This window comes from Lathamus discolor, chromosome 2 (assembly GCF_037157495.1).
Source record: "Lathamus discolor isolate bLatDis1 chromosome 2, bLatDis1.hap1, whole genome shotgun sequence".
Classification (NCBI taxonomy): domain Eukaryota; kingdom Metazoa; phylum Chordata; class Aves; order Psittaciformes; family Psittacidae; genus Lathamus; species Lathamus discolor.
The window spans coordinates 16,273,311-16,286,507 of record NC_088885.1 but is presented as its reverse complement, the minus strand read 5'-3'; the positions used below and the strand labels follow the sequence as shown (position 1 = coordinate 16,286,507).

The following is a 13,197-nucleotide window of genomic DNA, read 5'->3' as shown; positions in this document are numbered from 1 at the left end:
CTTCATTATTTTATCAGTCCTTCTGAAGTATAGTCGCTTGCCTATGTTAGCAGTGATGTTAAGAGCTGAATGCGGTGAAGGATACCAGATGGTAAACTCAGTGGTACCTGAGATCTGAAGTTGATGCTTGAAAAAGCGCTGTGATTCCCAACTCTTAAGAATTCATATAAAACTCCAAAATGTACTCGTATCCTTCTGTGTATTATTCATCCTTTCCCACAAATATGGGCTTTAGGGTTTTATTCTACACATCTTAAGCAGCAGTAACAGACACATGGACCTCACAACAGCAGTGTAATAATTAAATTATATTGCTATAAAGCAGTTTATAGTTGCTAATGTTGATAGAAACAATACATCAATTTGGATTTTATTGGACTTCAAAAAAGGAATGGTGGTGATGGCGGGGAGACTGCTTATCTGCCTGACCAGTAAGCACTCTTTTGTGGTACTGAGGACGGAAAGGAGTGGTTAGGAGTTTAAAGAGAAATGCCTGTACTTTAATCAGTCTGAAAAGGAGTGCTGTCTAATTATTCTAAACCCTGAGATTAAGGTTTTATATTCTTGGTAGTGAGGTATTTGCATTATATTTTTGTTTGGGCTTCTACAGTCTGCAGATAGTTTAATTGGGATTCATGTTGCTCTTGAGACCCATGCAAAGAATAGTAATGTAAAGTAAAAGCTTCTGTGTTGCAATATTGTCTGTATGCTGTAATGGTTGCAGTGAATCCTTAAATTAGTTTACTAGTCTGTTACATCAACATCCATTTCATCTTCTCACTTAGCTTCATGCCAGAGCAGTAAGTGGTGTATTAGTAAGTAGCAAAACCCAGAAAGTTTTCAAAACAGCAGCATGCTTTTAATTTTAATTTGAGGTATCTGAATTGTTTCTTTTAAAACAATTATTTCTAAGTTCATGTAGTGTTGCTAAGTGGAACATTTTCAATGGATAATGTAGTCTACAGGCTTTTTCTGTGCCATTTGTCATATGCAATTTAATGACCGCTTAACTAAGCCACTTCCCTCATTTCATGTATTGTTTGTTTTTTTGGCTGATGTCTAGCAAAACTTGCTTAATCACTTTTGTCAGTCACTTCACGAGTTCCATGTAACAGCTTAAGATCTTTTGTTGCTTTCTCTTGGAGAGATTTATTGCTGAGATTCCAGTAGTATACGTGAGTACTGCTCCCTTCAGCAATTTCCTACTTCAGTCTAGAAAACCAGTTTGTATATATAACCAGTGCATTGTGAGATAAACCACAGATCTTAAAACAGGCTGATCTGGAACATTATAAACCTCAGTGTCAGGTTTTTATTTAGCCTTTAAGGATTTGGGGTGTAAAGTGTACCCCCATGGGAAAAGTTATGAGGGGTTCTTAACTTCTGTGAAGAGCAGTTTGCACTGAAGATCAAGTCCAGATACCCTTAGACTTTCAGACCAGCCCCAGTCCCAGCAGTCTGTCCAGCAGTGGAAGGGGGAAGAAGGTGGAATTATTTTTGCAGCTTTCTCATTTGTATGTTCACATCAAAACCAGAGGTTTTCCTGCTGCTTTTTAATGTGGATTTTCTTTAAAGCATGCTTACTGCAGTATTTTATGGGTAGTAGGATGCAATCTGTTAAATCACCAACTCACTATGAAGAGAGGGAAGAAAATGTTTAATTTAAGACTTGTGTTCAGCCTTCCGCAATAAGAAAATATAAAAATGTGCGTGTGCCTGCATGCAAGCATGTTTAAAGCAAATAAAAAGGCAAAAAAACCCTCCTTACAAACACAAAAACCCCTAAGCCCACGTGAAAGTGGGCCATCAGCAGGGCTTCATTGTAGTTAAGCACAGGGAGAGCTGAGTACACTAAGCACCTCATAGGACCCTAGAGAACTCTCTACCCAGCCAAATATGCCAGCAGCAAATCATTATAGCTCGGGCTCTAATGAAACTCCATTAACCCTTAAGCTCCACTTGACTATGTATAACCAAAAAACTTTATCTACAGTCAAAATAATAGCTTCATCTCAGTAGGACCATTAATTCAAAATCCTACAGCCTTTTGCTTTTCTCATTGGAAGAGCAGCGTAGCAGGAAGCAGACGTTGCTTACCAGAGATATCTGTGTATTTTGTATTTTCCGTGTTTGTTCCAAAGTAATTTCTGTCTTACTAATCATTCAATTTTGAATGGGGTCTCTGTTTTAATAATGCTTCATTTGTAACTCAATATATGTGTGTGTGCAATTTCAGCTGTTACAATTTATTGAACCACTGTTAGGATTGATCTTAAAATATTTATGTCATAGGAAAAAAATTAAATTTGGATCCCACAATATTTGGTATTGCTTTTGGAAGATATTATTTCTTTAAACTATTATAATTCATTTTGTTTCATATTTATCTCACGAAGCCTAAACAAATTTCAAACAAAAGTACATTAGTCATCTGTCAGACATATGAAATCTGCTGTAGAATTTTCTGCAAGCCTAACGCAAGGGTAGACTTTGACCATAGAAAGAGATTATGTAATAGATACATAGCGTTCCCTTCACATCTGAGTGAAGTAGCCTTTAAAATAAAGTTGATTGTAAGTTTCTTAAGAGTTTAGCCTTGTGGTACTAAAAGAATCCCAGTTGGTTCTTATAGGTCAACATTGCACTATTAGATTTTAGCTTCAAAGATAAGGTTTTTCTATTTGTGATGAATGGAGGATAGAGGTCAGCTATTTTTAGTAGGTGTTACAGAGAAGCGTGACTGTAATTAGGACATTTTCCTGAGCATGCCTGGCCTTCTTAAAACTTAACTTCTGCGTTTGCCTAACAGTGCATGTGAATGCCTCCAACAAAAAGATACAATGTTTTAATTTTCAGTCAAAATGATTATAACTGTGTATAAGAGAAAGCATCCATAAGGAGTTGCATACAAAACTCTATTGCATTTATATCAGACTAAAGGTTAATATTGCATATTGTTTTCAATTAGGAGTACAATAGATTTGGCTGGTGGGTAGGAGAAATGAAGGGAACCATTGGCTTGGTGCCTAAAGCCTACATAATGGAGATGTATGATATTTGAGAGGCCTGGGTAAGTACATTTTAATCCAATCTTCTGTAATGGCTTATATGTTCCCTTGTTCTCTGTTTCATAAGTATTTCTTTCCTGGAACCTTTGCAGGAGTCCTGTTAACATAAAGATTATGGCAAAATATATTGAAGGTTCAATTAAAGCACTTTTTCTTGGATTCTGTATGAAATATGAAACCACAGTGTACAAAAGATGATGTATTTTATAACTATGTTCCTTTTCCAGATTTTTTTTTTTTTCAGTAGAATTCATGTGCTTTGTAGTTTTATTACTTTAGTATATATGCATGTATCTGTGCAGAAAACTGTGGAAGGGGATAGATACTTGGTCTGGGTTTGACATGCGCGCTTGAGGTTTTCTGTTTAATGATGAACTTTCAACTTCCTTCTTCCTAATCAGGAGAAATCTGCACTTGGGAGTGGTGTGCAGCTGCAGTTTACAGACCCGGCCTCTGAAAGAAGAAGATTCTGCCGTACACGTTCTGTGGTTTCAGTGAATGTAGTCAAATCATTGCCTTGTGTATTTTAGACATTAAAACCTGTAATTGATCATAATTCTGAGGAAATGTTCTTCTTTGTCACTTTTTATAGAATTGTAATGCTAGGAAATGAAGTAGATGGTAATTAACATATGGGGCACAAACAGCCAAATCGTGCCTGTTGCTTTTTCCTTCAGCATACTAGCAGCACTCTGCATAGTGATGGGTTTGTGTTCTTTCAAGGAATTTCCTCAGATTTAGAAAAATTAATCTGAACTTTGAAAGTAGAAAACTGTTACTCAGTTCGTGCATGCATTAACCTTTTAATGCTCACTGTACATTTTGTGCAGTTCCTAGGAAAATCAAGTGAAATTTATGTGTAATATTGCAAGTCTTCAGGGTATTCTGTTTCCAAATGTTCTTGTATTTTGCTTTAGCCAATGATTAATTTTTCTCATATATTCAGTATTGCATTGTTAATTATTATTTTGTTACCACAAAATGAAGCCTTGGCTCTTTTGCTGATAATAAATCAGCCTGTGTGGTAATGCTGCCCTGATACCGTTCTCACTTGGAGATACAAGTGATGTGAAAATTTATAAAACTGAGAATATATTAAACCCCACAATTTTTGCTTAGTCAACATGAGCTAAATGGCAGCTAAGAATGATTTTTGTCTGTAGTAGTGTGAGCTATTTTCTCCATACCTAACAAAATCTGGGTACTTTGTTGATAGGTGGAATTTCTGATGTAAGTTGTGTGCAGCAGACATCTTCAGCTTATGTGGATTATTAATAGCTCCCAGTGTCAAACCCAGCTCTTTGTGGTTAAAAGCATCAGTTTAAACATAAAAAAGTACACTAAAACACGGTCACTTTTGGGTGAGGGGTTGGGCAAGTCAGAGTTAATACTTTAAATACTTTTGTTTTGGAGATGGGCTTTGCTATCAGCAGGCAAGACCAACTTTTTTGAGTCCTCCCACACACTTGATTTGTGAGACCCTTAATCTGCCAACGAGGCAGGTCAAGCCAGTCTGCGAATTGCTGAGCCTGTGCAGGTCCCCTTGTAGTTGCTTGTGCTGTTTACGCTTCAGGCGGGCCCTGGAAACACTGTGGGTTAAAAGGTAATGTTAGTCTGAACTCAGAATTAGATCCTTTCGGTAAACTGAGATGTTGTGCTTTATGTTAGCTAATGTATGGCACTTGATGGTACGCTGGATTCTAATAGGAGTCAGACAAGGTACAGAGTCTTGCTGTAATTTTTTAAAAGAAGAGATAGTCATTGAAATTGATTCTGTACGTTATCAGTGAAGCATTAAAATGATAGATTATGGTCTTCAGATCTTCTACTACTTTAATTTATCAAGTGTACTTGTGGATTGTGTACAGAATGTGAAGCGTTAATATCACGGCTAGAAAACCTCCTTCTCTCCTGTTAACATGGCAGTGTAATAAATCTGCCGGCCAAAATATCTTTGTATTAATTACGTAATTCCCAGTTCCACCACCTACTCTTTGGGAGTAAACCCCCTCCTGTCGTTGAGACGAAGCGTATGCAAGGGAAACTCGATCTGGGACAGGAGCGATGGGGGGATACCGGTGCCGGGTGCGAAGCTGGAGGTGGTAGGAGGGTCCCAGCGCTGCCGGTGCCCGGAAGAAGGGAAGGGGCAGCCCTACGCGGCCCTGCGCGCCCGCGGCGGTAGGTGGCAGCAAATTTTCATATCACAGGAGGAGGAGGAGGAAGAGGAGGAGGAGGATGACTATGATGATGATGAGGAGCCCGCCCCTTCCCGCTTCCGCCACTTCTGCCGTTTCTCCAGGAGAGGGAGTCCTTACCCAAGCGATGGGTATGGGGCCGGCCCAGAGCCTGCTCCCCTGGGTGGTGGCAGCCGGAGATATAAAGTGTCTTTTGTCTGTAGTTCTCCTTTAGGGCTCCCCCCACTCCCTTAGGACATATATATGTGCGGCTGTAAACAAACTGCCTTAAAACCCAAAATGTGAAAGATGTCCTGAAACTCACTTGAAGTGTCTGAGTATAAACCAGCAGTGGACCATGGATGAATTGGTTACTTGGAATCTGTGCAAATACCATAACCTTTTTTGGGTAACAAAACCTCTGTGAATACAACTTAAACAAAACCCAGTGGTACAAAATGCTAATTGCTTTATTTTCATTGTTTACTAAGGTTGCACTTGCCTTTCCGTGAACAGTAAGCAAAATTATTTGGGGTGATTGCGAGTCATATTCTGTACAGCGTTTTACTTGGTTATTTGCTCTGTTCTGGATTTATACTATACTGCCATTAGATCTTACAATAATGTTCAACTCTGCAAATTTTTAAGGTTCAAATAAAGTTTAATTGTTTGCAAACTGTTATGATGCTAATAATTCAACAGCCTGCTGTGTTACTAATGAAATTACTTTGTTATGATTAATTTGGAAAATAGTGTGTTGATTGTAGTAATTAAGCACAACAAGGTGAAGTAAATGATTCTAATGCCATCTGGCCTCCAGACTGAATGAAGAAATGAAATGGGGCTGTCATTTGAATTTATTCGGAGAAGTAAGGGTAATATGAATGCTTTTTATAGCAGTTGCACCCAGATATAATCATGCCACTCTATAGTATTTTTTTCATATACTTCTACATACAGATAACCAGTTAATGTATTTTTCCAGCATCCAGTTAAGATATACCTCTTTGTGCATGCCGCCACTAATTACATGTACTGATGGTAGTGTATGTGCTGGTTCTTCCATCATAGAGATGTATGGATGAGATTCAGAGAAGTGTTGTACGTTGGTGTACCTTTTGCTCCTCTATTAATGATAAAAACTTTCTTTGACTGGAATTAAGCTGAATGTAAATGCTAATTAAGATCCCATTCTATATTCAAAGCCACATGCATCAAATTTGTTCCTTTTGGCTCTGCATTCTGAGTATGACGCAGCATTAGATGGAGAGTAAAGAATAACCCTTTAGGACCTGATCCAAAGACTGTTGAAACTGAGAAGCTATTGAATTTGCTTGCTTCTGCTTCAGGCTCTCAGAACAGTAACTCAAAACCAGGCAATACAATTTCAAAGTACCTTTTGCTGAATGCTCTGTGTTCTCTTTCTGGAAGAGATGCAATTATTTCTGTAAGATGGACTAAACAACAGAAAGGCACTGACTTCTCTACAGCTGAATGATAGAAATCCATTTTCTATCTCAGGTAAATCACAATGAAGTTATGTCTGTAGATCCGAGTCCTGGCTTGATAAAGTTCATTGGGATCTGTAGGAAAGCTGTAAAATATTAAAATGTGATGAAAGTAACCAGGTAGGTGACAGTGGTGTGCTCTTCAGCTCCATGAGCCATTTGATGTTTCTCTCATCTCTCTCTGTCAAGTTGATGAAAAATTTATTAGTGTGTAACTGTGGGAATAAGTGTATGCACGGAAACCTTATAAACAACTTTCCACTTTACATACCACAATGTGCTGATAAACTCTTAGGACCTTTGCTTACCAGGGTTTCTCTGAGGCTGACATTTCTCAGACAAGTGCCTACTTAATTCCATCTTTATTTAGGAAAACTGACACTGAGCTCAGTACAGAGTGCTCTGCCAAACCCGCATCTCTGTTTTAGAGTTGATTTCTTGCCCAGCATTCCATGTCAGAGTGAGAGGGACCAGCACCAACCAACTTAAGACTATGGACTTAAATTTGTGGATTCCAACTGGGTATTTTATGTTTCTGGGATGAAATTGCTTTGTGTGATGTGGACATGATTTGGCTGGTCTCTTCTTGCTACAGGAAGAAGTAAAGGGAGGCCGGGATGATGCCAGGATGTGCAGGTCAAAGGGATGCTGCTTTTCTTACCCAACTGTGTTGTGCCAAGGAATGTGTACAGATAGACATATATACATATTTGTATATGGATATGGATATTTTCCCTTTAAATTGTGGAGCAGGTCAGGCAGTGATAAGCCCTGAATTGCTATATCATAGCCTGTTACGGATTTGTTTAGGAGCAATTTTGTAGTGGGATCTAGACAATTCTGTTTCTGTTGCCTGGAACTTTCCTTAATCCAAACTACCACACAGAAGTTCACAGCAAGCTAGGTTCAAAGCAGAATACAAGGAAAACCGCTGCACCTGAAAGCTATGCCAACATGAGTCAAATTTAAAACGGAAATGTCAGGTTCTTCCCAGCCTCCTGGGAGGAGCAAGTCTCTTAACTAATAGGAAAAACTCAAAAAATCCAAGGTGTCATCTTGTAGCAACGTGTGGGAGAATAAAATACAACAGAGCAGGCAGTCTGGGAAGAGCTGCTGGTAGATGAAGAGGCAGATAGTTTCAAATGCCACTAACATACATTCTATCTCTATTAATTTTCTGCTATAGCAAACTGATGTGTCAGAGCTTTTATCCTAAAGTAGCCTCAGTGTCTCACAGACCATAGAACAAACTTCCTTTTACCCTCTATTGTAAAGCAAGTGCTACTCCATAAAGATATTTGATGGCTAATGAGCATTTTACAGCAAGACTTTAAAGTTTATGCTTTGAGATGAAACAAAGATGAAAAATTCCGTGTTGTTTCAGTGGGAGAATTTATGTTGGCAGAATAGAATTACCGGTGTGGCCACTTCCAGCTTGCCGTAATCTCTTGCATATTTGTAAACAGTGCTGTGGGTTTTTTAACATCCATAGGCAACCAGGGTTTTAGTTTTACACCTCATGTTACAAGGCAGGGTACGTAGCACCACAGAACTGACCCTCGTGCAGAACTGCCTGGGTTAAAGGGAAAAAAAAGTATTACACAGGATCATTATCAATCTTTCAAACGCCAGCAGCATGGAAGTGTGCCTTGGCAGTCTCCCACCCAAGAGCTGACATGGCCCAAGGCTGCTTTTTGATAGTCAAATCTAATAGGGTCAGCATGAGAAGAGCAGAGCGCAGACAGTCTGACAGGTGTGGGCAACTCAGTTTATTCACTGTCGGTCTTCAGCCTTGGCGACTTATTTCAGTTTGGAAGGGAAAAGATGAAATCTGTAAACAGTCACGTGGCACCCGGGAAGCGGAGGGACCGTCTTCCTGTGCTGCCGTCTTCTGAGAGGGCTGCCTTATATTTAAATTAAAAGCAGCCAGGCATGAATGCACATGTGTGTGTGGGAAGCAGTGGGTTTTATTGTACAGTCACTTACAATCATGTTTTGATGCTGGTTTCTCCCTTCTAAAAGGTGTTTATATCTGCATGCTGATAGCAGCCACACTACCTTTATTACAGAAAACCTGTATTCCTACCTTTTAAAAAGTTTCTGTTCCCGGTTGTTTAAAGGGGCTATTCTGGTAACTCCTCTCTTGTCCTACATTTCTCATCATAATAGTACTCTTAGTGTATTACATCAGGCGCCTCTTGCCAAAATCCATGTGGCACTGATTTTGGTTGCCTGTACCACTAAAATACTCCAGTCTTATTTTTTGCAATGTCTTTTGCCCTTATTATCAGGCTAATTTTGGACTTAGTTTTAAGGTCTTAGACCATGACAAAAGAGGGGGGGTGGGGGTGGGGTGGGGGGTGTGGGTAGTCTATCCAACTGGATTTCCATTACTTAACAGAAAAATAGGCTATCCACATTACCAACTATGAGAACTGTTCTGGTCTATCCATTCATTTTTTTTGTTCTTCGGAGACTGGCACATTATAGATGATGTGGGTACTTAACCACTCTGGACTGAGATTACCTATTCAGCTACTTCCTGTCTTATGATAGCCACCAAAGGTTACCTATAGGTCATTATGCACTTGCAACCAGAATTGCCTCCCCTCTAATGTATCTGGCATTGCTCTGAAAGCAGTGTTTGAGAAATGAGCATTTTCTCTCATGGGCTTTGTAAATTTTCAGAAAGTGAAAGAAACTTCAAAACGCAGAGGCATCACCACAAATGATCTCTCTCATGAAGCCGTGTTTATGGCTTGCACTTCTGTAAATACTCTGTCTTCACCATGTTCCTGCATCCGTTTACTTACACAAAATTATGGAAAGGAGAATATGTGCCATGAGGTGTCTTCCTGAAACAGATTTTTACAGAATTGGGTCAAACTGGTGTTTCAGGTACAGAATAAGGAGATGTCTGCTGGTGACTGTGAACCTTAATCTATACCAAGGGTGGTCTGTGTCAGACTTAGGCAAGCAGTGGGGAATGAAGACCTATGTGGCTAAAATTGATCCTTAGTCTTCTATGTTCAATATTATCTTGGGCCCTTCAGCTGCAGTGTTGCTACTGAACATCTCTAATAAATTCGATGAGCTAGAAATTTATGCAGGTGTTTGTCCATCAGGTGTGGATCAGAGTCTTGAGTAATAGCCTGATCTGACAGAATGGCATATGAAGCCATGGTGCAGTGTGTTCCTGTGTAAGTATCGTTAGACAAGATGATGATACCAAGAAGACTACGTGGATTGCAGAGGGATTTCATCATGCCAATCTAATTAAATGGTAAAGGTAAGGTATTTCAGTGGAATTCTGTTTTGCGCATTGCGGTTGATGTTGCCCCTGTTAAAGAAACCTTCATGCAGAATACCCTTGCTTAGGTGTTACAACATTTGAAACATGGGGAATATATGTAAAGGTAATTCAGTCTAAGACTGACCAGAGTGACTCACAGGGATCATTGAACAGAGTACTGACCAGCTACTGAGAGCATATTTATTTCATTTGGTAAACAGTGTTTGATTATGAATTAATTGTGATAATTCAGACAATTATTTCCATAATTTTGTCTAGTTAACAGAAACAGTAGACATACTGTTTGCTAAATGCATTAACTGAAATTACAGTGGCTATTCAGACTACATTCATCATAATACTTATTAGCGTCTGCCCTTCCTATGTCTGTGGGCTCTTAAATGTTCTGCTCATCCTAAGTGTTGTCATTTCTGCTGGTACTACAGAAAAAAATTGAAATGTAGGCAGTTGTCAATGACACAAACGTCTTCTGTCTTTTCCACTGTCTGCTTCTTGGAAACAGTCAGTTCTGCATGTACAGGCTGAAACAAGGGAATTTAGCCATGTGACTCCTCCTTAACCTCAACAAAAGTTGAGAGGCCACAGTATTAACTCCTTATTGGCAATAGTAAGCATTCAGTCACATAGTTCCATTGGCTTCATTGGAATTGCTCCTAAAACCTCTTACTCATGTTAAATACAGGATTTAAAATCAAGTTTTTAGTGTGGAAAGTTAATTTCTGTGATTTAAAGGATACCGCTAACATTAGTCAGCTACCTAGATATAGGACGCCAATTTATGAAGTATTTCTTGATGTTCAGAAGTGCTCTGTGCCCAGCAATTCTTAACAAATACGGGGAGTATTATGAATACAAAGCAAATGGCTTTGGTAGTTCTGATCTCCAGCTGCTCAGAGAAGATCTCCTTGGTGTAAGATAGCTCTTGTAACCAGATGGAAGTATTTTATGTGCTTCTCATTTTGAACTCCCAGTTCGCACACTGATGGTCTGTAGACTCTGGGCCGAGGTCTGATTGATTATGCCAGGATTAATGGGGACTTACTCTTCCGAAAACATCGCAGGTATGCCAGCTGTATGCCAGTGTACTGAAAAGTTGTGTTTGACGCTGTCTGTTTCATTGTCCCCTTCATTTCCTTACAAATCTAAATTGTATAGGAGCAGACATTATCACTGTCTTCAGCAACCTTTATTATAGACAGCTGTCAATGGCAGATGAATGCTTTGGCTGGGCCTCTATCCTTTCAGACAAGGAATAAACGTATAATAATGAGGATTTATCTTGTTATATGAGTACATGGACACAGAATTATAACATCTGTATATGGGGCACTGACAGTCTGCGTGTCTTCCAGTATGTTCTATTTTCTCTAGGCCAAATTTATTGCTCTTATAATTAAGTCCAATCCTGGGGACTTAATGGAGTTGCACATCCTGAAAGTAGGAGGAAATACGGCTCTTGCTTAGCCAGGAGCCTGCGTCTGCTCTGGTCTGCTCGAGGTGCAGTTCCACCCCTTCCAAATGAAGGGTGGGTGACACAGGGCATAGCTTTAGGGAAGGCTCAAATTAGTCATTTTTATCATTTGCTCCATCTCACATTAGGAATGCCTGAGTGACCTTTTGTTCACAGTAAGGCTTACACCCCCGATTTGCTAAATGGAATCATGTTAATCATTGGATGACACCAAGAAATAACAGGCTTATATTGCTCCCAGGTAGAGGCAGATTACGAAGAAGTTGAAGCTTTCCAATGGTGAGGGCAGCAAAGTGTTGGGGTTGGTTGCCTGGTAGCTTCTGAAATTTCCATGTTTGGAGGATTTGGAGAACCTGTGGGGGATGAACTCACCTTTTAGGAATGGCAGAACCATGGCAATTCCTGCCTTGCGGTTGGAGCATGTGCTAAATGACCTCCTAAAATGTGTTCCAGGCCAGTTTTCTGCAATTCTGTAAGTCGGCAGTGAACTGACACCTCTCTGAAGTGGCAGAATAAATACAAGTCCAGTCTTCACTTTAATTTGCTGCTGCTCTGTGGATTCACATGTTCCTCATCCCCTTTCAACCTCACAGGCTCCAAGCAGGAACTGAATTCACTATTTCCTGCCCAATAAACATGGTAGCTCATTACCTCAGTAATTAATTTGGCCAACAATTAGTATTTTTAAAGAAAACTAAAGGCTTCTTTCAAGTATCAGATACCTTGCTGTGCCGTAAAGCATGTTTGGCAGTACCAGATATTAAATGAATTGTGAGTATGTGCAACATTATATTGATTCTAATTGCCATTGAAAGCATTTTACTCGTATTTTTAAACAAATTAACTAGAGTTTCAAATTGTAGCCATTTATTCATCTCAGGTAGTTACATTTTAATTATCACTTTGGTGTCTAAATGTCTTAGGAAATAGAGAAAAGGATAAAAATAGTCTTCAGTTTTGCCTGTGGTTTCTTTCCCCTTTTCTGAGATCAAAAGAGATTTCTTCCAGGGTCCATTTAAGTAAATAGAAACATTTTCATCCTTATAATAGGCTTTGGATCAGGTCACCAGAAAGGATAGTCCTTTTTTCTTTTTTTTTCATACTCTTTAATTGAATGTATGACATATATTTAATCCTGGCAGTATTCTTTATCTCTGTGAGAAGTCCTTTTAATTCTCTGTGTAAGAAAGTGTTCTGTGATGTGGGTACCTGATTTTATTGAAACTCGCATGTCAGGAAAAAAAATTATTGCCTTCCCTGTCAAAACTGACAGTAATTACGAGGCCAAATATATAGCTGTGATTGACTTGTAAAACTAAATCTGTAATATTTCAAGTTTGTAAGTTGACTTGTGCAGCTTTCAGGAAATATAACTCAGTATTTTCTTTGCAAACTGACATCTCTTTATCCATTTCTTTTATCGTCTTTGTTTTTATTTGTGAGGGCAGGGAGTAGACAGCATTTATATAGAACATATTGGATGGCATTTAACAAGTCTGCTTCTGGGGAAAAATAGCTAAACGGCAGCTAAAGGAAAGTCAGGAAGGTTTAAGCACTCGGTTCCTTTTATGTGCTCCTCTTCATGCATAATCTTTCAGCAATAAATACTGCATATTGATTACTTAATTGTAATGGAAACATACTTGGACAGCAGCATCGTTGT

The 13,197-nt window shown here is 39.1% G+C and overlaps 1 protein-coding gene across 4 annotated transcripts in view; it reads left to right on the top strand.

Moving 5' to 3' along the window:
• The window catches only part of SKAP2 (src kinase associated phosphoprotein 2), a 115,703-nt gene extending 112,079 nt beyond the window's left edge, over nucleotides 1-3,624 (top strand). For all 4 annotated transcript variants that reach the window (XM_065665925.1, XM_065665923.1, XM_065665926.1 and 1 more), the window contains 2 exons: nucleotides 2,969-3,070; nucleotides 3,470-3,624. In XM_065665925.1, the coding sequence (XP_065521997.1) occupies nucleotides 2,969-3,061 (93 nt within the window). In that variant the 3' untranslated portion in view covers nucleotides 3,062-3,070; nucleotides 3,470-3,624. The remainder of the gene's footprint in view (nucleotides 1-2,968; nucleotides 3,071-3,469) is intronic.
• The last annotated feature ends 9,573 nt before the right edge of the window (nucleotides 3,625-13,197 follow it).